Below are 27,681 nucleotides of genomic sequence, written 5' to 3'. Positions count from 1 at the left end.
CTGCATTCCTACAGCTGCAGTTGTGAAGAAACCTCATGCTATGGAAAGTATGGGAGGCAGAAGAACTCAGAATGGCTCAGTTTTAGAGTATGCTCTTCTGACACTCCCTACAAAGTGACCGCATCACATTTCCCAGAACTGTTTTCTCGTTGACGCGGGCCAGAACTGCTCCACGCTCCGCGTTACATAATGCTCCGTTTTCCTGCCGTTTGACATTCTCCGCACCCTGGGTTTCTGCTCAGCCTTGCCCGCTGATGAAGGCATTGCTCAAAAGTCACGGCAGCCCTTTTTATTCCAGGTCGAGCACCTGGTTGTGCTCAAGGAACTATGGCTTCCGTTCTGAAGCGGACACTGGTCGGTTGGTGCTGATTCTTCCCATCCTGGCTGCGCAGAGGTCTTTCCTTTCCCTTGCACTAGGAGGAGTCCTTTCCCACCGGGGCTGGCCCTGGCCCTGTGACGGCTAGCAGGCCACAGTGCCCTTTCCTCCCAAGAAGAACATCACAGCAAGAGGGAGGCCAGCTGTTTTGAGGAGGGACAGCAGGAGTGGCTTGCTCACCCTCCCCTGCTAGAAAGAGCACGTATCATAAGAGCTTTTTGCCGTATCATAAGAACTTTTTGCCGTGTCCTTAGATTGTAAGAATGTGGGCAGGGTCATCTTGCTATTGTTTATTGGCCAAATTCAAGTGCCAGTCGTACCCTATCCAGCCCCACAGGGCTCAGGGTCCTCAAAGACGTCCTCTCTCCATATGAACCTACCTGATCCCTGGTGTCGGTTTCAGAGGCCGTTTTCTGTCCGTGCCACCAAGAGAAGAGCTCTCGGGGTGGTAGGGCAGCTGTGACAGCCTTGCATTGGGGAATGCTGTCCTTAGGAAGCCGGCCAGGCACCAGTGCTGTCCTCTTTGTGGCTTCGGGAAGACACGCCTGTCGCCCAGGGCAATTTGATATCAAATAATGGCCCAGCTGCTCTTAACAGCATGGTGGTCTTCCTAGACTGTAAGGGAAGTAGAGGATTTCATGTGATGTAGCTGACCACTTCTTCTTATGCTGCAGTACATGTTTATGGTGTTTATTACAGTGATACAGAATATTATTATTATGACTTTGAATTTATATCCCACTTTTTTTCTCTCTTGTGCAGAACTCAGGGGGGTTTAGGTGACTGGCACAAAGTCACCCAGTGAGATTCATGGCCAAGTGGGGACTTGAACCTGGATTGCCCAGGTTCCCGCTCACCACCAAGCCACACCAACCCTTTCATCCATTCTTTTTATGGTTTGTAGTAATGCTGCGATTTCTCCTTTTATATTAATTTTGCTTTTTTTTTCTTTTATATTAATCATGGCGATCACGGAATTTTGTGGGTGTGTTTTTCAAAATGTGGCCACCTTTCATTACCTTTCTGGCTCTGAAAGTTTTAGTAACATCCCCTGCTACATAGTTAGCATAATCAATCCACTTTTGAATCAGGCAGTCGTGTAACATGATTGGTGTTAGTGATTCTCCTTAAATAGGAAGATGCCAGGTACAATTTGGTTTCGGTACCTTCTCCTGTAAATTACACCATTCCTGCCTTCCAGAAATTATCTTTAATTAATCCCTGCATCGTTTGTGGTCTATTTTGTTATGATTTATTGTGCTTGATTATTTCTGGAAAACAACTTGAAAGAGGAATGTTGCTGACTCTTTCAGCTGGGTAGTTTATGCTTTGTGAATTCAGCAGAGAAATCCATGGGCTTTTCTTGTTGTTTTATGGTATTATTTACATCATAGTATTCTCTCCTTCCTACACTGGGACCAGATGGAAGGCACTTAAGCAAAACCTGGGCAGCTACCTGCTAATGATGCAGTAAGCAGAATTCCTGCACTGCGCATGGCTTCAGTGGTGCCTTCCAACTCTGTGATTCCGCGATCTTCTAGGGAATCTTGGCGGCATGGATTAGGGGAAGATGCATGCTTCACAGGCAGACATTCTGGGTGCTGTGCCCAGCAGGGAAAGAACCAGGCATGACAGCTTAGATAGCCCCTGCCGGTCAGTGTCAGCCATACTGGGCTAGAGGGGCTGAGGGCTGGACTCAGCTTCTCCTGTTCCTGCGTCCCACCCGGTGTTAGAACTCTGTCCTTGCACCGCGTTCCTTTCTCCTCCCTTCAGAGGACATCTGCTGCTCTTTCTCGTGCACGCAATCACTCGGACCTTCAGAAGCTCCCAAAGGGCGACCAGCATTCCCCGGGGGGCCCGGTTGACCCTCTACCCCAGAACAGCAAAGCCGTGAGGGGTTAAGTGACTGGTAGGCGTTCCTTGCGTTTCTTGATGTCACGAAGTCAGACAACCCGAGCCTGAAGGGGGCCCTTTGTTGGCAGTTCAAGCAAGCAGCCTCCGTCTGCACAGAGAGCGGAGCCGGCGGGTGGAATGGCAGAATTCTGGAGCTTTTGCTCCAAGTAACTCCTCGCGGCTCTCTCTTCACAAGCGCTGCCGTCTTTCTCTACCGCCCGCCTTCCTAGCCGAAGCGAGGAACCCCGAGGGATGTGAAAAGAAAAGTTTTTAAAATGTGGAGGGAGAGGCACAATGGAGTATGTAAAAAATGGATGATTGGTTGTTTTGGCTTCCTGAGTTAACGGTTTGAGGAAGGCTGGATTTCTAAGCTTTTTGGAGCCGGGAACTTTGTGTGCTTGTGAAGTTTTCTGGAGAAAAGGAGCCGGGGGGGGGGGGAGAGAGCGTAAAAGCAAGGCCTTTCCTCTGACCTATGAAAATGTTGGAGATTTGTCTGAAATTGGTGGGCTGCAAGTCAAAAAAAGGACTCTCCTCATCCTCCAGCTGTTACTTGGAAGGTAAGTTCGGCCCTGTGGCCATTTCAGTGGACTGCTTCTCCCATGGGTAGGAGATGGATCATTCCTCTGTCTTAGGGAACCTTTTTCTGCCTGGATTCCCTTTGCTTAGGCCTCTGCTGAATTGCACTCCTCAGCTTTCGGAGAGGATCAGCTGCGTTGCTGGGGGGCTGGTTGGGGGGCTTTCTCATGGTCCTTCCCCAAAGTTCTTCTGTACTTGATTGTTTGATGTCCTGGGAGAGGAGAAGAAGGCAAGACGGAAACTAGGTGCAGTCCAAGCATCTGCCAGGCCAGGTGATTTTTATTATCTGCCATATACAAACGTGGGTCTGCTTCTTTTCCATTTATGGCTGAGGGCTATCAAGAGAGCCGCATGACAGTCGGCTAAGCCAAACCATATCTCCGTGCCTTGGGCTCCTTTCTGTTTAGACTGTTTAGAGGCCTTTCATAGAGGGGGGAAAAGCCAGACGGATGAGCAAAATGATTTTAAAATAAGTCAGTCTTGAAAAAAGATTGAAGTTAATTTATCTGAAAAGCTGGCTAGTTTTGTGCGTTCATGTGTTTGATGGCAACTGTTGATTAGCTTTTTGCTTTGCGTATTTATTTGCATCTTGAAAGTTCTTCGGAGGCCATCTACAAAAACTTCATAAATGCTTTCTTCTATGTGGTTGTGGAGTGTGACCTTCAAAGCTGCATGAGAGTTTGGAGAGAAATGGCAGTTTTAGCATGGCCAGTGACTGGGCATTATGGGATTTATAGTCCAATCCATCTGGAGGGCTCCAGGTTGGGAAAGACTAGTTAATACACACCGAGAGAGGGAAGGATTGGTATAATGCTAATTGTGGCCTTGGTTTGGAACACTGAGGGTCAGAATTCCATTTTAATTCTGCCACGGATTATATATGGACTTGAGCTAGTTACTTAATATCCCAATTCTGCATTTCTGCATTGAGCAACAGTATTTTTTCCTGCCCAGGATATCTCTCCTGGCATGGTCAGGTCTTTTTAGGCGGACCATGGCTTTTGTTTTTTTCCAGGGCTTTGGACAGTGGCTTGGCCGAGGCTTTTGGACGCCACTCACATGTAAACATCACACAATGCCAGACCGCTTTCTCGTTCGTCAGTTTAGAAAGTGGAAACGAGGTCACGTGCCTCTCCTGAACCAGTCCGTGTGCTCTCCTGCTTGAGAGTTGAAGCCGGGCCAGAGAATTCTCCATGAGAAACTAAAATTTTGAAAAAGTTGATCATAAAGCTTCTAAAAATACCCCTGGGATGAAATTGTAGTCCTCTTGTAAATCTTTCTGAATTGAGAAATTACTTTTTTGAATCTATTTGAGGCTGCCTGGGTTGTTCAGTTGTGCTTTCAGTGCAAAGGAAAGGAAAAGTTTCTTTCTTTCCTCACAATTTCCAGCCAATTTTACTTTAAGGCGTTGTTTGTCCAATATTATGCCATCTTTATGGGATGATTAATTAGGTAGGCCTCAATGTGTTGGGAGGCCAAGTGGAATCTGCTGTCAGGGCTAGGGAGGCAAAAAACCACATTCCTGCCTGTCAGAATCAAATGTAAAGAAACTCTCATTAAAAAAGCATTTGGCTTGGGCAGTACTGAAAAAATTCAGGACACCCACAGAAAGCAAATTTGGCTCCTAAAAATCATGACCTTTCCCCCATTTCTAAATATGACCAGGCAGTTTTCCTATTCAAGCGGTTAGAAAGATGGATGGGGCCATTTAGTCATCAGTGCGTCAGAGTCCCCAGAGCTGAAGCATTCGCACCCTCAGCTTTCGGTCCTTCTCCTCCATCCTCCACAAAAAGCGGTCCATAGGGGAGTTGATGGACTGCTGCAAAGATGCTGTACCTCAGGAAGCAAAGCATCTCTCCCTGCAGATTCCTGGCAGCGGAAGCCTGTTATTTATTTATTTAAAACATTTCTATGCCTCCCCATCGCAATAAGCCTTGGGGCGGCTCACAACATCAATAAACGTTATTGTTAGCCTCCAGTGGCAGCCAAGCATCCGAATGCAAAATAGTCATTTCGTTATTGGCTGTATTTGTGTCCCTCCCCACCGGCTTCTTCCTTCAGGGCAGTTTACTATCAAAACAAAGCAACCAAACAAAAACACCTTCATAGAAGTATCAGAGTAGTGCAATTTTAAACATGTTGGTGCCAGCTCCTCACTATTTGTAATCAAAGCAATCCATGTTTTAAACACCTGTTGGAAAACAAAGACTCGATCTGACTTCTGGCATCTACAGTAAGATACCAGGAAAATCCTCCTGGGAAGGGCTTTCCACAAAGGCGTGGGGGTGGCACAAAAATGCTTTCCCTGCTATCACTGCTATGGTTTCATTTGTACAGTGCTTCTGCTTTCTTTCCTAGCTCCTCCGTGCACCAGCTCATGTTGATTCCCTTCCTTTCTTTTCCATTTTTTTCTCTTGTCCCAGCATGTGTTCAACAGCACTGAGTATCCAACTATTTGTTCTCTTCCCCCCCCCCCACATATTAATGGCTTCATGGCAGCTTAGAAAACAAGCCCATACAAAAACATGATACATATCATACCTATCAGATAAATTCCAGGTGTGTGGATGTGTGTGCGATGTTAATTTATGGTAAGCTAAGCCAACCTGGAGTGCTGTGACTCCTCAAAGACTCCCAGAAGGTGTTGTGGATTAGAATCCCGCTCAAGCTTCCAGTCTTTGAAGGCATGGGGAAGAAAGGGCTCCATTTGTGAACTGACATTCCAAGCTCTGGAATATTGGAGGGAGTCAGCTGGATGTGATGGAGGAAAAGAGTTTGGGCAGCTTATATTCACCTACCAAGGTCACAGATGGGTTTCTGGCTTAGGGCTGGGTATGGAAAGGTGTGTTTGTCTTCCAAATGACTGCTGAAACTCCCATTTTGTGAGGGTTACTTCATGTTCACGAGAAAGTGTTTGAACATCCTTTAACTAAAGAAAAGCAGATATTTTCAGGTGCTCTTCTTTGGAGCACCGTCAGCATTCCCCGTTACTGAATTTGATTGCATCAGAAGTAAGCCCAGAGCCTTCTCTTGTAAGCTGAGCTGGGATTGTGTACCTTCCTCTGAGTTTGTGTTCGCATCCAAGATCTCATTGACCTTCTTGACCAGACAGCTCTGTAGGGCTGCTTCACCTGGATGAAAAATCCAGCTGCTGGAAGCGCACAGAGCACTAGGTGGCTGGAACATATTGCAGTTACATTGGTTACCCATTTTTGTCCAATCTCAGTTTAAAGCGCCAGTACTTAGAAACAGCGCAAGTCAGAAGGGGCCTCCCGGGCCATCTAGTCTGACCCCCGACTCCAGCCGGCTCTGATCACGACATGCCCACCATGTGCATGTCTAGCCTATCCTTGAACACCCTCACTGATGGGGGCTCAACCGCCTCCCATGGAAGCTCATTCCATACCCTCGGGGCCCTAACTGTCAGGAAGTGGTTCCTGGCATCCAAACTGAACCTTGGTTCCCTGAGCTTGGCTCCATTGGAGTGTGTCCTGCCTTCCTCTGCAGGGGAGAACAGGTCTCTACCCATCTCCATGTGACACCCCCTCACATACCTGTATGTCTCCAACAGATCCTCTCTGAATCTCCTCTCCTCCTGCCTGAAAAGTCCCAGTTCCCTCAGTCTCGCCTCATATGGCTTCCCCTGCAAACTGGCCACCAACCTTGTGGCCCTTCGCTGCACTGATTCCAACCTGGCTATATCCCTCTTGTAATGAGGGTCCCAGAATTGAACACAATACTCCAGTTGTGGGCGCATCAGAGTTGTATAGAGTGGCAGTAATGCCTCTCTTGATCTAGAAGCCACACTTCTGGCTATGCAACCAAGGGTGGTGTTCGCCCTCTTGACCACTGCATCACACTGCTGACTCATGTTTAGCCTGCAGTCAACCAGCACCCCGAGGTCCCTTTCACAAGTGCTGCTCTCCAGCCACTTGTCACCTAACCTGTACTTATGACAGCTATTCCTATGCCCCAAGTGCAAGACCTTGCAATTATCCACACTGGACGCCATCCTGTTGTCTCCTGCCCACTTCCATAGTCTGTCCAGATCCTTTTGGATCTGGAGTATCTGCTCCTCAGTTGTGGCCACTGCCCCTGTTTTAGTATCATCTGGGAATTTGATCAGCAGACTGTTCACCTCTATCTCAAAACTCCTCAGCTTCTCCACCAGGATATCATGGGGCACTTTGCCAAAGGCCTTGCTGAAACCCAGGTATACCACATCCACTGCATCCCCTCCATCTAGCCATCTCGAAACCTTGTCATAGAATTCCACAAGGTTTGTCTGGCAGGACCTGTTTTTGCGGAAGCCGTGTTGTGTGGCTGCCAGCCTCCCTTCCCTATCTAGCATCACTAGATCTCTCGCTATTATGAGCCTTTCCACTGTTTTTCCTACAATGGACCTAAGGCTAACTGGTCTGTATTCCCCATGTCCCTTCTACTACCCTTTTTGAAAATTGGGACCACTGATGCCACCCTCCAGTCCTCTGGAACTTTACCCGTTCTCCACGAGGTCTCAAAAATGGAGACCAGCAGGCGTGAAAGAACCCCTGCCAACTCTCTAAGTACTCTCGGCTGTAACCCGTTAGGGCCTGGCACCTTTGTAACATCCAATGCCCTGAGGAGCCCCTCGACTTCTAGGGGGGTGACTCTGACCGTGCCCCTAAGTCCCCGGCCTCCTCAGATCTCCCCTGTCCTGCTTTGGGGAGAACACAGAGGCAAAATGGCCATTTCGCCTGGTCCTGGTTGTTCAGGGCTTTGAAGGCTATTGAAGAGACTTCCTTCCCCCTTGTAAGCCTGTGCCAAACCCAAACTCAGCCTCAGAAGCCCCCTGGCACTAATGTCAGTTAGGCTGGGGGTTACCAGAGTGGGTCTTCAGAGTGGTGTCTCCACCCATGAGACATTGTCATTGTTTTCCACTATACATGCATCTTACCATTCAGTATTGTGCTTTAATGCAAAGCTGAACTCAAGAGCCAGTCTGAGGCCGAACCCCTTGTATTTGTAGCAAGTTTGATCCATTGGGAAGCAACATGTGCTTGTAGTCAGTTGTAGAGTTCTGAGCATGGGTGCTCCCTAAGCCAGATCCAAATTTCTCCATTGTGGCACGGATCTTTGACACCTTTGTCACCGCCGCCATCGCCTGCAGGAAAATTGTTCCTCAAATGACTGTTGTGAATAGGTGAGAGAGCTCCATTTTGTTAGTCACAGCCCGGATGGGGAATCGAACGCAAACCCCCAAGCCTCGTACAGCTGTTCTGCAGACAGGAATGAGAAGCAGGAGGTGTGGTGAATTGCTAAAATATGAGCTTCGCATACCAAACAAGGTCCATAACTTGGCACGCCAGTAAATTGCCTGAAGCTCTTTGTAGCTAGCTTCTTAGGGGGTCAGTCAACCCAGTGCTCTGAGAGGCCCCCGAACCAAGGTTTCTGGTGGGTGGTGCTTCAGGAAATGGTGTCAGCCCCTGTCCTTCTGCAGCGTTTACCCAGCTGCAGCGGGAGAGTGCATTGTTGTTGGGGGGGTGGAAGCAGCCCAGGGCACGGGGTACACCCTGCCTGATGGACAGAAAAGCCCTGACTTTCCTGTGATTGTAAAGCTTTGCAACAGAGCAGCACCTCCTGGCTCATGTACTTCCCCTGCAATTGGAAACCATGTTCTGAAGAGCGGTGGCTATGGGGGCTAAGAAAACTGGCCTGTGGGTTGCGGGTTTTTCCCGCCACAACCTCTCCCAGCCTGGTGCCTTCCCCTTGTGCCAGACTGCAGCTCCAGAACCAGCGTGGCCAGTGAACACATTGGCTGGGGGTGGTGGAAGTTGTTCAACACACCCGGAAGCTACCATGACTTGCACAAGATTCCCCTGCACTAGCAAGGTAGTGCCCAGGAAGCCATCCTCAGAATATAAGGCAAGCTTTCCAGGATCCGATCCACGGCTTATTTGGTCCCACGCTGGGCTTTCCATGGTGTCCAGGCAGGTATCTTTTGGGAAGCCCACAAACTGAACATGAAGGCTTGGTTCTTCTGCTCTTCTCCTTTAAGTGATGGACAAAAACTTTCTCAGGCCTCTTAACTGAGGGTGCTGTGTCTTGGTTTACTCTGTTAAAGTCTCACTGGGTTTAAACTGGGGTTCCTTTTGTGTTTAATTGGACATGGTAATGTATTAGATATTACGGGTTGAATCTAAGATCTGCCTTCTGCTCAGAAGAGTTCCATGCATGCAAAGCCCCTTTACCTGAATTTCCCCCCGCACTAGAACTGACCGCATTCAACAGGATCTTCTGGCATTCTGGATATCGTTGTTCGGGGGGCGGGGGGGGGAGTCTGCTGTGGAAAGTTAGAAGCAGGAAAGTTCACTTTCATCAACACAGTTTGCCCAGTGCAAACCTGGATCCAACCCTTTATCTTGCCAATATCTTTGCAAACAACAAGAGTTAACAAGAAGTTTGGAAGGCCATTGGAAGTGCCATGCATGCAGTGGCTGCATTCAGCTTCTCCAGGAAGGACTAGGAAATGCCCCTACCTGTAGCCTTGGATTGTTCCATGCCAGCCACTCACCCAGCAAACTGTGAGTTTCAGGCAAGAATGTCAGAATAACAGCAGGGTATATCTGGGCTGTTGACTAAAAGCAGAAGCAACAAGCACGGGGAAGGCAGCGCGTTTGTTTACTGATGCACAATTCTGCCCATTCCTGGGTTACACACCTGAGCAGAGGTGTTTACTCATAGCTGTTATGCTGCGCTGGTTGACCTGAATGCCTGCTGATTGGTTTTGTATTACTACGCAAAACCTTTGTGTGAATGTGCCAGTCTTGTAGTGTTTGTGTAAGGAGCAGAGCATGTATAAATTTGAAGCTAAATGTCTTCCAAGCACTTTTGCGCAGGTTGTTCTAGGCATGTTTTCTCGAAAGTAAGTTCCACTGTGTTCAGTAGGACTCATTTTCAGGTACCTGTGCAACTCAGAACTGGAGTTTCTGAGCAAGGGCAAAATTGGTTGTGGTCTTTGACATGGAGTTAGGACCGTGGTGGTGAACCTATGGCACGTGTGCCACAGTGGGCACACAGAGCCCTCTCTGTCGGCACGCAAGTCAAGTGCCCCCAGCATGGCCCCAGCAGCTGAGCATCGGATAACTGCACACGTAGGGGCCATGCGCATGCTCGGAAAGGAGTAGCGACACCAGGTGATGATGTCACAAGCCGTGACTCATTAGCCACAACTCGTCTGAGCCAGTCAGTGCACTGCCAAGGATATGCTTGGACTGGCTGTGAGTTGTTTTCTCTAAACCAAAACCTCAGTCTTCAGGTTTTATTGCAGGATTGGCACTTTGCGATAGATAAGTGGGTTTTGGGTTGCAGTTTGGGCACTTGCTCTCTCAAAGGTTCGTCATCACTGAGTTAGAGGCTTCCTTTTATCTACCCTAAATCTACCACTGGTCCTGCTGTGAATTTCTCCACCCAAAATAGTGTTCCTTCCCTTACATTTTCTTTACTGAATTGTTCATTCAAAAATTTTTTTTCATTGTACCATTGCACTGATCTGACGTTTTCAGAAGTTCAAGATCACTGTTAACTTGCATTGTTTTTTTAAAAAAATATGTAAACCATTGTGAGATTTTTGTTATGAATGGTGGTATAGTAAAAAATTAATTAATTAACTTTTCAATTATAGTAGCAGGCCAGGTTGGCTGAGCTACATTCATCCATTGTAGCTGCCCTTGAACATTTTTGTACTATGGCAAGTAAGCCTACAAGACTCCAAATTAGTTGGTTATTATTTATGTATTATTGTACATCAATGAAAGAAGGATGGATGGACGGACAGAAAGCCATCTGTCATCTTTCCTGAGTAATAACCTACACGATACTTTTAATATAAAAATACCTTTGGGTTCAAAGGAATTGTGTCCCTTGCCATTTCAATGATCTTTTCCCTTTATTCCATGCCAGAATTTCTTACCTGGCAGCTGCACCATGCGCCAAGACAATTCACATGCATGCATCTTTGAAGTTCCATTAGTAAATATGCTTTGTGGGCTGTGCTTTTGTTTTGGTTTAGTTTTAACTGGTTTTGGCTAGCTCAAGCAACACCCATCCGTTAGCATCAGACTGTGGAATTCAACAAAACTCTGCATGTGTTGCTTCCAAAAGGGATATGCCATCTCTTTCTTCCCACTCCATTCCACCTGGTAAATATTATCTTAAGAGGCAGGAAGGACCAAATGTTTGGCAGCTGCAGCCTTCCCCCATTCTCCTCCTCCTCCTCCTCTTCCTCGTCACCCACATGCTGCACCATGAAAAGGGGCATAGCGGATGTGGGAGCTTGGTGCAGACGTGGTCTTGAGAAGGGACCTCATCCATATGCCCCAAAGAAAGGCTTAAAGGGCCTTGCCATTTTATTATTTTACTTCATTTCATTTCATTTCTTAAGAACAGGCTGCTTTTTCATGCAGAAAAAGCTTTTATTTAAAGTCCTAGTAAAACTTAACTCAGATGAAGCTGGGGTGGGAGGGAGAGCATTCTAGTGAAACCCCTTTGTTTGCAAAGTAACTGTAGAAGCAGTTTCTGTAACTCTTAACCATTAGAATCGGCAGACATTCCTGTCGGCTAACAAGTGTCGTATTACAGTACCCTCAGCCCAGCCCAGCACAAGAGGCAAGGAATTGACGTTTGCTCTTGTTCTTGGAAAGAGTTGTTCTTTGTGTGCTTTGCAGTTTGCTTGAGCCAGATTCTGTTCCCAGGAAGGTCTGTTCAGTGTGAGGACACAGATTTTGGGCAGAATATGATGCGTGGACATCCTGTTACAAGGAAACACAAAAGTTGTACTCCATCACAATACATTGCCAATGACTTACACTCCATGGACGGTTAAAACTCTTTATACAGCGATGTCCATTTTTCCCGGTTCGTGTCCTCCTTGGATGCTGTTTTAAAAAATGTTCAGGGCAAATTAGAGATGTTGTTGAACGAATCACTACAATTTAACAATTGGGGTTGTAGTGGGCAAGGACAGGGGTTACCTATCCCTTTTGCTGCAATCCTGACATGACTCTCTCTCTCTCCCCCACTCAGTGCTACCATTTGCATTGGGTGGAAAAGCTCCCATGGGCTTCAGTAACAATTGAGCAAGGGAGAGAGAGTTTATTTGTAAGCATAGCCTTTGGAAAAGGGTTCAAATCCCCTCCCAATGACAGAGCTTCCATTTTGTAAAATATAGCATGTAAAAGGCAATAATGCATTTATATCATGCTCATTCAGCTCTCAGAAAGAGAACAAACGACCAAGGTGTTTGTGGCACCTTTAAGATGAACAAATCTATTGTGGCCATCACCTTTCATGGGCCAGACTGGAACCTACTTCTTCACTGGGTAGATTGCATTACTGCCTAGACCAGAAGCTTTATTGCTGGTGTTCTTTCCTTTTATGGCTCACTGGTAAGGTTGACATCATGTGAGATTTGTTGAAAGCAGTCTTAGGATGGTTCCTGCCCCAAAAGGCAGCCTAGAAAGATGTCAAACCAGTAGCTCCCCCAAAAATATCTGCCACATTAAATCTATTCATTTTTAACACCTTTAACTGTTAAGGTGCAACTCTGGTAGGTGGGTCATAGACAGCTGCCCAAACCTTCCTTCTCGGTCACATCCAGCCAACTTCCTCCATTATTCCAGCTTGGAATGTCTGTTTACAAATGGAGCCCTTTGTTCCCCATGCCTTGGTGACTGGAAGCTTGAAGAGGATTTAAGTTTAGAGAGAAGAAAAGCTGAGAGTTGTGAGCCTTCTTTTCCTGTCTAAACTTGCATAGCTGCTTAGCTGCTTCTGCTGCATTGACCTTGCATTAATGGAACGCTTCAGCAGCCTGGTAAGCAAGCCCAAAAGGCTAGTGGCCCATCACAGTGTTCTGCTAGCCTCACCTGTCAGCCACTCAGATCCTTATTTCCACTGTATGTCTGCTCCTGGCTTTCTGCTACCCCAAACGTTTCCTACTTCATTAAATTTCTCCACCCGTTAATGTTCAGCCACTGCAGCTCAGCCTTTCCTCCTGCAGGACCTGTATGATGTGGCCACTCTCTCTGCCTTAAAAGGGGTTGTGGGAATTGTAAACTTGGACATCTGGAAGTTCAGGAAGACCGCTTTATAGTGCTAGGTACCCGGAACAATGCCACTCTGGATAAATAGCAATTTGTGGAATGTTGGGGCATAAAAGGAGGACAAATTTGGACTAAATAAAGGGCAGCTGCTATGGATAAACTTGCAATAAATATATAGGGTACAGTCCACCCAAAGATCAGGCTTTGAAGTGGCTTTAATTCCATTTGGAAAGTTAAGCAAGTGCTTAGGTTCCTGCCTTTGAAGTCCACGAAACATCAAAGTGCTTCCCTTTATTTAAAATGTTTATATCTTGCCTTTCCACTGCATTTCTCACGTTCAGGGTGGCTTACAACCAATTAAAAAAATAATAAAATCCAACAGAAATTGCAAGAAGGAACTGACAAGTGTAGCAAATCAAAAAAACAAGGTGTGTATAAAGGGGGATTAGCCAGAAAAGAATCTTCAATGTGGGGCATCAAATCCCTGTCAAAACATGTAAATCTTGGCTGAGCAGTGAAAAGCAAGGCAGAGGGGCCCCCCAAACAGCCCTTCCTGACCCATGAAGTTTGGGAGTAGCCACAAAGAAGGCCCTGTCCTGCATGATTTGGGACTCAAAGAGACCCCTTAGAAACTCTTATGGAACGGTCTGGCTGGTGTGAAAGGTGTTGGACCTGGACTCGTGCCATTTAGGACATCAAAGGCTTTGAATTGTGGCCAGAACTGGTCCCGGACCAGCAGTACCTTCCAGATCATTTTTCAAAAGTTGCCCCGTGCAGAACACATTGCGACAATCCAGTCTGGGACACACTAACTGGGTTTGTCAGTGCATGGCAAGAGTAGCCCCACATTTGGGAACAACCGTCCTTCCTCCCAGCTTTGCATCTGTTCAGGTCTGCAGGCCATCCTCATTTATTTAAAGCGCTTTCCCCATCAAAAAGGCTTGTGGATCTTCCAGGCAAGACAATCCCTGCCCATGGGCTTACAGACTAAAAAGACACACAAGAAAAACGGATTGGTGGGGACATGGGCTTTCCGCAGGGGTGGTGGAATGGCCCCACTCCTGGCATCTTCTTCAGCTGTGGCACCCCAGGGCCTTCCTGGATGCCCTGCCTTTGGGGAAAGCCGGCTGGAATGAGGTGGGACGGGTGCCGGACCACCAGAAGACACTCGGGTCACCTTCAAGCGGCGAGGCCTCCTCTGCTGGTTCTTCTGGAACAGGCTTTCTGTGCAGCACTTCTGTGCAAAGGATCTGGCGTCTATGTAAGGCGCCTCGAGGCAGGTGATGAAAGATGCTTCAGAGAGCCGTTGCTGGTCGAGGCTGATTGGCCACTCATCTTCAGGAGCATCATGCCTCCGTGGCACAGACCAGCCTTGTGGGGCCGCCGTGATGACCTGTCAAAGCATCCAGCAAGCCTCCCAGCCTCCCTGGCCATTTTGCATCATTGCAGGGCACCTTTGCAAGCAGTGTCAACAGCATCCTCCTTCCGCTGCCTATAAATGATGGGAAAGATTCGCATTAATGATTTGCTCGTCATTTGGGGGTTTGCTTGGCTTTCTTCTCTGCCGTTCTGGCAGGTAAGCAACTGCAGCCCTATTAAATAAATGTGGATGATTTTGCAGGAAGGGAGGAGAAGGGAGAGCTCAAGTCTGCACTGAAATGGGGCAGGCAGAGTACTTGTTGTTTAAGATTAGATGAAGTGGAAGATTAGAACTTCGCTCTCCCTTCTTCAGGTGGATGCACTGCTTTTGTGATTTGAGACATGATATGTTCCACAGCAGAGTGGCCAAAATACTAAGCTATGAGCCACGGAGGGTTGGGTTCAAAGCCCAGCTCGGTGTCTTTCTCAGTCTCAGTTCCCATGTCTGCAACATGGGGATAACAATCCTGACTTAGCTTAAGGTAGCCCTGCTTTAAGGAATTCAACAAGCTAATGGACATTTAAAAAAGCTTCTAGCGTTCTTTGAGAGCTTTGCAAATTCACGAAAGTTACTGGCCCACAAAAGTCACACCTGCCTACATGTACCTGTGTTAGTAATTTGTGAAAAAATGGTTTAAAATATGTGGCGTGTTTTTAATGCTTCCACGCCTCATTGATTAGAGATAATTCTTCACACTGACAATGAGGCAAATGGCTATTTGTAGGCTTGCGTTACTGCTATTAATGCTGGAAATACTAATCTAATAAGCCCCAGCCACTTGACTGCTTCACACCTGGGAAAATGTTCCAGCCTTCTAATTGCTTCTGGTTGCCTTTTTCCCAGGTCTAATGATACCCTGTTTGAGACGGCACACCCAGAACAGCACACAGTATTCCAAGTGCGTCCACCCTATACATTTGTGCAGTGGAATCACAGTGCCAGCAGTTTTCATGCCGATCCCGGTCCTAATAACCCTTGTCTTTGGGTTCGCTTGGGCTCTTGTTCCTCCACACGTGGTGTTTTTTGCTGACACCACATCAGGATATACTACCCGGTTAGCATCTCCCAGTTCAGATTTCATCAATATATCAATGTGCAGTTGGGATATATTTTCCCTCATTGTGCATCTCATTTAACACTTGGTTGTCAGTTTACCAACTTTGGAGATACTTTTTCTGGAGCCTTTTGCAAATGATCCGGGCTTTTACCATGCTGAATAATTTGGCATCCACCCACTTAGTCCCCTTTTCCCTAAAACCTAACCTTAATCTGCTGACCAGATGCTTGCTAGAAATCCCTTGGAAAGTGCTTTCGCGCTATTCAGACACCTTGGCGTGACCCAGTAAACACAGGACAAAGAAATGTTCCCTTTACCTCTCTTGTCTCTCTGAAAAATAGGCAGAAAATAGGTGTCAGCAGCCTCAGCAGTGGGCAAGACTGATCCTGAAATGCAAGCCAGATTGGAGGCTGCAGATTCCTGTCTTCCGTTACAGCGGTGGAGGCAGACATGGTAGGCCCTGCCGGAGTGAGCGGTCCTCTCAGAATTGGCAGCCAAGGAAATGGCAGGGTTGGAACAGGAACAGGAAGTCTGCCTCTGCTTCTTAAGGTCTAGGGAAGCGTGACGGCATTGTCTGAACTGTCCACTGGACGTGGCACTCGTTCTTGTCAACAGATCCTAGATGCTGTCTGCCCTGCAGCTGGAACACTTTGAAAGTCGATTCCCATCCTGGTTTCCCGACTTTGTTGTAAGTGTTGCGGAAGAGCACAAAGTTTATTCTGCAGTAGAAGTCCTTGTGTTTGAGATACTTTTTTGTAATCTGGAAATGACTACTTGTGGTCCAGAAAACCACTAGCAAGAAAAAAGCTAATGTTTTGAACTGGTCAGGGTGCATCACAGACATACCAGTAACCCTTAGAAACAGGAAACATATCCTCAGCACCAAGGGCTGAATTTGGGCTTCCTGAGAACCCAGCCTGGCCCTCTGGGTTCTTCAGAAGGTCACGGCTTCTTTTATGCTCCACTTTCCTGTAACCATCCTCTTTTTCGTCCCAGCGTCTACACAATCCTTGCCCCCAGCTAATTCTCAAAGTCGAAATGCCTCTTGTAAGGCTTCTTTGCCAGCAGTATGAGCTTTAAATTAAAACATCCCGGGTAATTTCCATACCACTCCCATTCCATACCACTTTAGTCCTTTGAGAGCCCCCCCCCCACCCCCAGAGTGGAATCTGGCCTTTTAATTTGGAAGTTCAGCACCCTCAGGCTCAAAACAACCCTGTAAGATAGGCCATTATTATCATTCCCATGTAACAAGATGAGGTTCACAGACTGGACTGTCTGAAAGCAGGTCATGGCTTATGTCTTCCTGGTTTATGGAATAGTTTCTTAACCACCATGCTGCCTGCAGTACTTGTTGATGGGCAGTCACACCAGTATGACTTAAAAGATGCTCAGCATGCCCCATATTGGCGGGGGGGGGGGGGGGGGTTTTTAAGTTCCCCCTGGGGGGGCCCCCCCCCCCCCCCCCCCACGCCCAATAATAAGGGGAAAGGCTGGCCATTCAGTAGTACTGAGGAATGCTCTGATTGATATATTGCTAATGCTGCGGCTTTGGAGGATATTGGGATGAGAACATATCAGAAGAAAAAGGAAAGGATAAGCTGGTGACCTTCTCTCATCTTATCAGCACTTGTCATTAAAAAGATGGGAGGCCAAAAGGAATCATTATAGCCAGGATATAGGATATAGCCAGGTCAGAATCGGTACAGCGTAGGGTCACTGTACCGATTGGTGGCCGGTTTGCAGGGGAAGCCGTATGAGGCGAGAGTGAGGGAACTGGGTCTCTTCAGCCTGGAGAAGAGGAGACTCAGAGGGGGTATGTTGGCGACATGCAGGTATGTGAGGGGGCATCACACGGAGGTGGGTAGAGGCCTGTTCTCCCCTGCAGAGGAAGGCAGGACACGCTTCAACGGAGCCAAGCTCAGGGAGCCAAGGTTCAATTTGGGTGCCAGGAAGCACTTCTTGACAGTCGGGACCCTGAGGGTGTGGAATGGGCTTCCACGGGAGGTGGTTGAGGCCCCATCGGTGTGGGTGTTCAAGGATAGGCTGGACGTCCACATGGTGGGCATGTCGTGAGCGGAGCCGGCTTGTGCCGGAGGTCAGACTAGAGGGCCCGGGAGGCCCCTTCTGACTCGCTCTGTTTCTCTGTTCCTTCTCCACTGTTGCTTCTGGTCCAGAATTAGAGTGTCTTGCAATACAGCTAAATGTTGATCCTTCCCAAAGAAGAGGAGAATATCTAAAGGGGGATGGAATGCAGTGATCTAAAGAACTGGGCCTTCCATTTGCAAAGATGCCCTTTGGGGAAGGAAGTAAAGGTGAAAAGGTGTGCGTTAAAATGAGTGTGTTATACAGGCTGTTTTCCAAGTTTGGGAGGCAGGGAATTGCAGAATGTGACTAGAAGCCACATCTCGCCAACCTCTAAGTACAGTAAGACTAGCAAAAGGTAGTCTCACTTCAAGCTTGTGAGTTTTCTACCCTTCACTCTGCTTTCCTTCAATATAAGCTGCTTCTGAAGATCAAACAACCCAAACAATTATGGGTTGTTTGTGAGCATGAGTGTGAGTGCCTGCTTCTGAGTTCGCAAACAACTCAGGAACACCAAACTATGGGCAATCGTTGGGATAATCCTGAGTTGTTTAGTCCCTGAACCACCTAGAGTTTCTCAAATGCCGTTGTAACAACCCAGGAACAGGGCATTCTAGGGTCATTTCAGAAAACAGAAGTATGTGTGGACAGGTTAAACGACCCAGGAATTTGCTGTGATGTACACACTATATTTTCATGTAGAAGTCAATGCCCAAATTGGAAGATCTGGAACATGTTTGAATATGGGGTCTGTGCAACCTTAGATATTGATAGTCCTGGCGAAATGGGTTTAAGATCCAAGGTTAGAGTGGGAGAAAAAGGGTGCTTCCAGGAATTTAGGGTGTAATCCCACAGTGCCATTCCTGGAATTTTACTGAGGATCCAGACCGCATTGTCTTCGGTTCGTGGCCTGTTTGTGCTTTCCTACAAGTTCATCTGTCTCTTTTCATAACAGAAAGCTCCACTGAGGATGAAAAGACAGCCTAGCCGCTCTGTGCTTTTGGACTGTCTGTAGCTGGAGCCCTTGGGATCAGTAACTCCTGGATGGTCTCGTCACCCTTTGTGGGTGAAGGATGGGCTGGTAGATGAGGAGAGCTACCGTCAAGTCAGCAGAGTCAGAAAGGGTTTGGTGAAAGGGGCTGCTCAGCCATGATGACGGATCCCTTTCCGCCTCACTTCTCCATGGCAGTTTATGCTAAGAAATCTTTCACGGAGGTCTTGTCGTCCCCCCTCATTCTGGTTGCCGGAAGGATGCTGTGGGGATATGGCAGGCAGGTCAAAATTCCAGGTAGTTAAGTTCTCAAGGAGCACAGCAAGAGACAGATGATATATTTGTGCTGGAGCTACTGAATTTCAGAGTGCAGGAAGTGCAAACTCAGAAGGGCCGCAGGAATTGCTTTTCAGGTGGAGATGCCAGGAATTGAGCCTGGGTCTCCCTACAAACAAAGTAGGCACTTTGCAACAGAGCTTAGAACCCCCCCCCCCTTCCCTGAATGTGGCTTGCCAAGGGGCCTTCATACTGAGAATTCAGCCTTCAAAGGCAAATTTGGACCACAACTCCCAGAATTCCCATCCAGCAAGGCTATTGACTGGGAATTCTGCCTGTTGCAGTCCAAACGTGTTGGGAAAGCTGTTCTAGGGAGCTTGTGTTCTCTCCCACTCGTTACCTGTGGTCATCCCAATCTCACCCGTTTCCAGAAGTATAACGATCTGATGGGGTGGGGTTTTTTTTGTTTTTGTTTTTAAAGACGCTACTCTCTTTTTGAATGACTCTAGTGTGGGAGAGTAGCTGCTTAAAAAAAGTAGCTTCTAACTGGACAGCCCTCTGAGTGGGATGGTATAAACTGGTGTTCTGCCACAGCAGGGGGTTGGACTCGATGGCCTTTGTGGCCCCTTCCAACTCTACTGTTCTATGATTCCACGAACAAAACCCCAATCCCATTACAGTTTTATCCATGTGCTGTGAACACACTCCATCTCGCCGGCAAACAGTGGAACAAACCGCTTGACACGCACAGACTCATTGCGCCAAGACACGCAGAGCTGGAATTCTTGGCCATGACCGCCAGAGGAGGGTCCTGGATTGGCACTCATTGAGAGGGAGACGCTCCCTCTCAATTCCAGAACTGGCCTGAGGCATCCACCTCTCATCCTTGGTCACGGTGTAATTGGAGGGGATACCGTTCTGGATTTCCGGTTTTCCTGTTGAGTCAGTGTCGGGTGGGAGGCATCCTTCCTTTCTGACCGAGGTTGCCTGACATCCCACAGTTTGCCGTTCGCTCCATGTGGGAGCAGGGAGTGAATTCTTGTCACAGCCGTGCTGCCAACCCCAGTTGCCCTTCCAGCTGTTCCCTGCCTGTTTATTCCAGGTGTTTACCCAGCTGACAGTACCGCTTCCGCCCCCCTCCTTTCAATGAACTCCAGTCCATAATGGCGCCTCTGCCTTGATAAGGGAGCTTTAATGGGCTTGACGAGATCAAAGCGTTCTTCCTGGTAAAATGATTAATCAGCTTAATTTTCTCTGAGCGGCTTTTCTGTTTCTTCCATAATTGTTGCCATTAAAGCGCGGCAAGGATGACAAAATGGATAATCTGTGCAAAAATGGGGTGGGCGGGAGAAGACCAACTCTCCATGCTGCACTTAGCAAACTTAATTGTTTTGTGGCCATCAGGCATATTTTTAGAGATAAAATGAGGGTAAAGCATAGCTTCCAGGCACAATTCAGTAATTGCAGTGGCCTTTCTAGCCCTACGTTTATATACATTTACTTCTGAATCAAAGGCGGTTTATCTGTTCTTTAAAAAATTCCAGAACACAAAAAGAAAATTGCCTCTGCAGAAAGAAGCAGCCTTAAAGGTGAAACACTGAACAACCCCCAAAGGACCTTTTGAATTCTTTCAGCAAAGAGCCCCCAGCCCCTGCGTTTCCCTCCGTGCCTCCCCACCCACAATGGATTGGGCTGTACAGTGCTGCTGAAGGGAGGGAAGGGTGGGGGGAGTTCTGCACATTAAACAACAAACAGCAGATTGAGGGAGGGGGTTTTCATTAGACAAACTGTGGGAGGAAGGATTATAATCTTGATTTGCAATTTTTGTGTCTCTCCCCCCCCACACACACACACACCCAGGGGTGTGCTGTTTGCTGACATTTCAAGTGATAGGAGATCTTATTATGGATCTCCCTCATCTGATTGGGCCCCCAGTTCCCCCTCCAGTGAATTCTGTGGGCTTCCGGGTCTCACCTGCATGGGTTTGAATTCCTTTTTTGCCTTGTCTGCCCTTCACGGTGGGGCTCTTCCAGGGATGCTAGCACATGTGAGACTCGAGGTGTTTTGCAGAACAGCTGCAGGAGGGGCTGGCTGAGTTCCTAGTGGGCTGCAGTTATGCACAGTCCAGGACTTTGGCCCTGGGCTGAAGGGCTGATTACACCCCTTCCTCCGGGAGTTTCTCCCTCCTCCTCCTCCTCCTCCTCCTCGTTACAGGAGTTGCTTCGCAACACATCTGGTGGGGATGGTTGGACTGCAGGAAGAGCGCAGGAAATGCAAAAATGAAAGCGTGGATAGTCATGCGGTCATGTAGAAATGAAGAACAGTTGTCCTGAGCTACCTTATTGGAGTTCTGTTCTTATACAAACTGGAGATAAGACTTAATACCTTCATCTCATTTATTCTTTGTTCAGCTTTGTACTGTCCATTCTCAATTGATTTAGCACCATCCGTGCATGGAGTGTTTCTGCAGTGAGGAGCCGGGCCCCAGTTCTGAGGAAACTGTGAGATTGGAGTGGTTAGGTCCGAACTCTGTCTGTTGATTCTCTATTTGAAAATAAACATATTGAACTTGAAAGGAAAAAAAAAACAGATGAAGGAAATAGTGGTGACCAGCAGAGAAGGGGATGAACCGTTCCACCGTCACCATATGTGATGGTCATGGTTGTTGATAACACTAGGGGACTTTATTTATTTATTTATTTATTTATTTATTTATTTATTTATTTGGGACATTTCTAGCCCATCCAATCACTACGCATCTCTGGAGGACTTACAACAATGGTTCAATAAATACGACAATATAAAATATCCTGTCATTAGCCCAAACAATAATAATATTAATCACACTACTAACGCACGACTGGTATTAATAAAACACAATTAAAATTTAAACTTTAAAATATTGGGTGAATCAAAAGGTCTTGACCTGGCACCCGAAAGCATATAATGTCGGTGCCAGGTGGACCTCTCTGGGGAGCGCATTTCATAGCCGGGGCGCCATCGCAGAAAAAGCCCTCCTCCAGGTATTCTGATCTCCTTCAAGGAGGGTTCCCGGAGCAGGGCCTCTGCAGCAGATCTTAAGGGGTGGGAGGGCATGTAGGGAAAGAGACGTCCCTATAATCCTGGTCCCATTATAGCAGGACTGTTATAAAGGTCCATGGAGCAGTCCCTTTTCCAAAGCTAAGCCAGAGCATTTAATTCCTCATAAAAAGCACCAGTAGAAAGCATGACGGCCCAGTAATGGACCCCTAAAGCCCCAGGTTGGCCTCAGCCATGAACTTCATTCTGGTGAGCTCAGCCTCTTCCGAGGCTGGGGGTGTCGAACCTCTTTTACTCCCATTTCATGTGGTTGAAGCTCTGTATTTGGGCTGCGCACCAGAAGGTTGATGAGGACCAAAGGCAAAAGGGGTGGAACCAGATGGCACAAAATACCAGCAGCTCTTACTGCTCATAGCTAAGCCTTTTCTCGACCTTTTAAAATGGAGAAGAAACTGCAAACACTGGGAATCACTCAATGGTTGGCGATGGGGGTAACCAGGAGAGAGGTAGAGGCGATGGAGCCAGGGGAAGGATCTATGCTCATCTTGGAAATCCTGGGTGGACTGGGTTTGGTGCCCAAGTCTGAGTTTCTGCACCCCTGGCCTAGCTCTCTTAAGATGACCTATAAAGCCCTAAACGGCTTGGGACCTGGTTATCTAAAGGAGCACCTGCATCCATATTTGCCCTCCTGCCCCTTGAGATCGGCAGCAGAGGCCCTTCTCCAGGAACCCTCCGTGAAGGAAATTAGGAGGGTGAGTACCCAGAGGAGGGCCTTCTCTGTGGTGGCGCCCCATCTGTGGAATGCGCTCCCCAGAGAGGTCTGCCTGCCGCCGTCGTTACTTGTTTTTCGGCGCCAGGCCAAGACCTTTTTATTTAAACGTTATTTTAATTAATTCCTAACTTATTTATTGGTTTTAAATTATTGCCTTGATGTTTCCAGTTTTTTTATGTATTGTATTGTTCTTTATTTGTTGGAAGCCGCCCCGAGGCTTATGCGAAGGGGGCGGCATACAAGAATCCCAAATAAACAAACAAACAAACCCATTGGAGTCCAGAGCTGTTTCCACATCATCTGATAGCAGGTTCCATATTGGAGCAATTCTTGTTTGTTTTCCTCTGTCCTGCATCTATTGCTGGTCAGTGGCATTGCATGACCCTGGATTCCTAGCGTTACATGAGAACCCTTCAGTACCCATTCCCCCACACCATGCACAGGACCATAAGAACCACCATTCTGGGTCACACCAAAGGACAGTCATGTCCACCATCCTGTGATCCACAGTCGTGCGCCCCGATGCTTGTAGGAACTCCACAAGCAAGGCGGCCAGAGATGGTTCTTTCTGCCGTTCATCAGCTACAGGAACTCAGGCGTACAGCCTCTCATCTCTGAGAGAGCGCGTCACAGTTGTGGCTTAGGGCACAATCCCGTCCAGGGTTAGAGGGGGAAATTTCCTCTGTCTCCCAGCATCCCCCAGCCAGCATGCTGGCAGGAATGCTGGGAACTGTATGCTGCTTTCCTCTTTCTGTGTGCATGAATAGGATTTGCACTGGTCGACCTCAGCACGCTCATTTCCTAAAATAAAGACGGGCTGGCTGGCTTTCTTTAACCTGGAGATAGTAGGAATTGAACCTGAGAAGCTGAGCAAGCGAAGAATGTGCTCCACTTAATGAGCTGGGGTCTCCAAGGGCGAGTCCCTAAACTGAAGCAAGAGCTGGGGAATATGGCAGCTATTTTAAATGGCTTCAGCCTTCCCACCATGACCTAATGAAATACCAGATGTTTAATGGAGTTAGATACTTCTTTAAACTAAGACTAGCTAGTGGGGTAGAGTGTTAAAACCATGGTAAATAATAAGAAACAGAAAGAAGAACATAGACCATCAAAAAGAAAAAGTTAACAAAGGGTAATGTACAAAAATTGCTTCTAAGAGTAGAGGCAGCAAGTTTCACAAAGAATCAGCAACAATCCTTATTTCAGCTAAGCTTATAACTGCAATTTTACATTATAATGCATAATTAGTAGCCAAAGAAGACTAATAATCTTACATGAAAAATTGCTAACCTAGTTTATATCTTGATAGGGAAATATATCCCAGTAAATTTATTTATTTGATTTATACCCCATCTTTTCTTTCTTATAAATCCTGGAATATCCCGTAGAGTTTTAGCACCAGCAGCAGTGCTATAGTTTTAGAATCAAAGAGTAAAGTGGGAAGAACAGATGTGTGTGTGTGAATATGGGGGAGAGAGAGAACACTTATTTCTGTTTTGAACCCAAGAATTAATTGTTGCCACATATCCTGTATAGGAAAAATATTTCACTAAAACAAACTAATAATACATCGGCATGAAGTTCAGCCTATGGCATCCCAACTGGATTAAAATTCCAGCCGTCATCTTGTGTACATCTCATAATGATGTGAGATCTTAAGGGCTCTCCCAGTGCATGCATGCATAACCCATCTCTCCCCCTCTCCCTTGCTCTCCCCCTTTTTAAAACACTCAGAAATAGTTTTAACAGATGCTGCTTATTAGTTCAGTATTGCTGCTGGTCAGTCGCACCCAGAGATTATAGAGATGACTGGGCTGAACAGGGGTGGCAAGGTGAAGAAGCTTCTTGACTGTCTCTTAACCCGTGGTGAATCTGCAAGAAATCCAGAGCTAAAGGAACCCAGAGAGATTCCCCCAAGTCTCCATCTCTGTGGTGGGTCACTTGTAGCTTTCCTGATGTATAGGAATGCAACTCCCACAAGCCCTGACATGTAGAGTCAATGGTGAGGGATCATGGGAGTTGTAGGCAAAAGCATCTCACAGGGTACTTTGCTGCTGTATGGCTGCAGTGGTGTAAGTGAGGAGGACTACCCCACAGGTATGATGGCCTGGAGCGGTTGCATCCCAGTAGACCCCCCATTTTAGACTTGCTCCATGCTGGGTGGGACATTTGTTTTATTTGTTTTATGGTATACTTATTTGCGAAAGGGCTTTGGAAATACAATGATTCAAAAGTCACAAGAGCTTGGGGGTTGGAGAATCGGGAAGGGGAAGGGGAAGGATGCGGATCACTCCGAATGACCCTTTTGTCTTCCCCTCTCCTTTTCTGCCTTTCTTTCCAGAGGCCCTTCAGAGGCCAGGAGTCTCTGAATTTGAGCCCCAGGGCCTGAGCGAAGCTGCCCGCTGGAACTCCAAGGAAAACCTCCTGTCTGGTCCTGGAGAAAACGACCCGAACCTTTTTGTGGCCCTATATGACTTCGTAGCAAGTGGAGACAACACTCTCAGCATAACTAAAGGTGAGTGGATTGTAGTATATGGGGACCAACCTAAACAGCCTTCCCCAACTGGTGTTGGAGACGCCCGCATGCTGGGATTTGAAAATTCAGCGCATTTGAGGAGGATCTGGTTGGGAGGGCTGGTTGAAAACATGTGTGAATGTCCAAGGGAAAGGGGGTGGACTTGTCAGGTTTGGAGTAAGAATTTCCCTGAAAACTATCCATTCATGAATTCATTCTAAAATGCACATTCTGTATGTTAATCCACCCAAAAAATACAAAACTCATGTTAAACAAATAACACAGCACAGACTACAACATTCAACAAAATCATGAAAGTCAAGGCAATCTGTCATGTATTATAAAATGCAGTCGAAAATCTGTGTCCACTCCAGAGAACCAAAAACTTTCCTGTAAAAGAAAGTTTTCAACAACTCCTTAAAACCAGAAAAGAGCTAACTCAAGAGAGCTTCTTTAGGAAAATAATCCTGAAAGCTGAAGAAACAAGTGGAACTGCGGGACACAATGTATTCAATAATCACAAGCGCCCAAGGAATAAAATAGAATTACGATGCACTTTGAGATTTCCAATTCAAGGAAGACAGGAATTCCTTATTTTTCAGATGCTTTTAACTGTTGATGCTGCAGGGGATTTTCCAGCACTTTTTATTTATTTATTTATTTATTTATTTATTAAAACATTTTTATGCCGCCCCATTCGCCGAAGCCTCGGGGCGGCTCACATCAATAAATTAAAATAATTATAATATAAATTAAAATATAAATATAAAATTAAAATACAACAGTACAGTATAAAATAAGCCGCCCTGGCCAGATAAAACCAATAATGTTAACAGTTAAAATGCCGCTTGAATAAAAAGGTCTTCGCCTGGCGCCGAAAAACAAATAACGACGGCGCCAGGCGGACCTCTCTGGGGAGCGCGTTCCATAACTTAGGCGCCACCGCAGAGAAAGCCCTCCTCCGAGTACCCACCCTCCTAATTTCTTTCATGGAGGGTTCCCGGAGAAGGGCCTCCCCCGCTGATCTCAAGGGGCGGCTGGGCATATATGGAAGCAAGCGCTCCTTCAGGTAACCAGGACCCAAGCCATTTAGGGCTTTATAGGTCATCACCAACACCTTGAATTGGGCCCGGACTTCAATGGGAAGCCAGTGAAGCTGACGGAGAACTGGAGTCATGTGAACACAACACCCAGTCCCCGTCAGCAGCCTGGCAGCTCTGTTTTGAACCAGTTGAAGTATCCGGACCATCTTCAAGGGTAGCCCCATGTAGAGCGCGTTACAGAAGTTGAGACGGGAAGTCACCAATGCATGTGTCACTGTCGCGAGGCAGTCATACTCCAGATAGGGGCGCAGCTGGTGGATCAGCCAAAGCTGGAGGAAAGCGCTCCTCGCCACTGCAGTCACCTGAGCTTCTAGTGAAAGCTCCGGGTCGAGGAGCACTCCCAAGCTGCGAACCTTGTCCCTAAGAGGGAGTGCAACCCCATTCAGAACAAGGTTCAGTTCACCCTCTCCAAAGCCAGAACCACCAACCAACAGGACCTCCGTCTTGTCTGGATTGAGCTTCAGTTTATCGAAAGCCACTGAGAGGTCCAGGAGAACCAACATGGACGCACTCCCCCTGTCTTTCTCCCTGCACAGGTCATCGTACAGGGCGACCAAGGCAGATTCAGTACCGTCCCCAGGTCTGAAGCCAGACTGAAATGGGTCCAGATAATCAGTTTCATCCAAGAGTGCTTGGAGTTGTCCCGCCACCACTCGCTCTAACACCTTGCCCAGAAACGGGATGTTGGCCACTGGTCTATAATTAGTGGCCATCTCTGGATCCAGTGACGCCTTCTTCAGGACTGGTCGGACTACCGCCTCCTTTAAAGGGGCAGACACCCGACCCTCCCTCAGAGAAGTGTTAATCACTTCCAAAATCCAGGTCCCAATCCCGTGCTTGGAATTATTTATTAACCAAGACGGGCAAGGGTCCAATAAGCAAGTGGTGGGACGTACTCGTCCAAGCACCTTGTCCACATCATCGGGCCGCAATAACTGAAATTCATCCAATAATTCTGGACCAGACGGCGGCATTGGCGTCTCCCTTAAAACCTCTGTATCAATAGTGGAATCCAGCTCGTGACGAATCTGAGCGATTTTCTCCCTGAAATGCCTGGCAAAGTCGTCACAGCGGGCCTTTGAGGGTGGAACCAGGTCTTCTTTCGGACCTGGACAAACCAGGCCATGCACCACTCGAAAAAGCTCTGCCGGACAGCATTGTGAGGAGGCAATGGAAGCGGAAAAATATCTCTTTTTCGCCACCCTCACCGCCACAGCATAGGCCCGATAGTGGGCTCTCAAGTGTGTTCGGTCAGATTCATCACGTGATTTCCTCCACCTACGCTCTAGCCGTCTCCCAACCTGCTTCATCGCCCTCAATTCAGGGGTATACCAAGGGGAGGTGCGGGCTCTGCCCGGTGGGAGAGGGCGCTTAGGAGCGATCGTGTCTACAGCCCTGGTCATCTCCCCATTCCACAGTTCGACCAGAGCCTCGACAGGAGCACCCGTCTTGTCAGCCGGAAACTCCCCCAGGGCCTTCAGGAATCCTTCCGGATCCAT

General features: G+C 47.4%; 1 protein-coding gene across 1 annotated transcript in view; it reads left to right on the top strand.

Annotated features, from left to right (window-relative positions):
• Positions 1-2,575: 2,575 nt before the first annotated feature.
• The window catches only part of ABL1 (ABL proto-oncogene 1, non-receptor tyrosine kinase), a 62,487-nt gene continuing 37,381 nt past the window's right edge, over positions 2,576-27,681 (top strand). The window contains 2 exon segments of the mRNA XM_044440070.1: positions 2,576-2,826; positions 24,906-25,079. Of these exon segments, the coding sequence (XP_044296005.1) occupies positions 2,742-2,826; positions 24,906-25,079 (259 nt within the window). The 5' untranslated portion in view covers positions 2,576-2,741.

The sequence above is a fragment of the Varanus komodoensis genome, unplaced genomic scaffold (assembly GCF_004798865.1).
Source record: "Varanus komodoensis strain SLA01 unplaced genomic scaffold, ASM479886v1 scaffold36, whole genome shotgun sequence".
Taxonomy (NCBI): domain Eukaryota; kingdom Metazoa; phylum Chordata; class Lepidosauria; order Squamata; family Varanidae; genus Varanus; species Varanus komodoensis.
The sequence above is the reverse complement of the archived record's forward strand: the minus strand, read 5'-3'. Positions and strand labels throughout refer to the sequence as shown.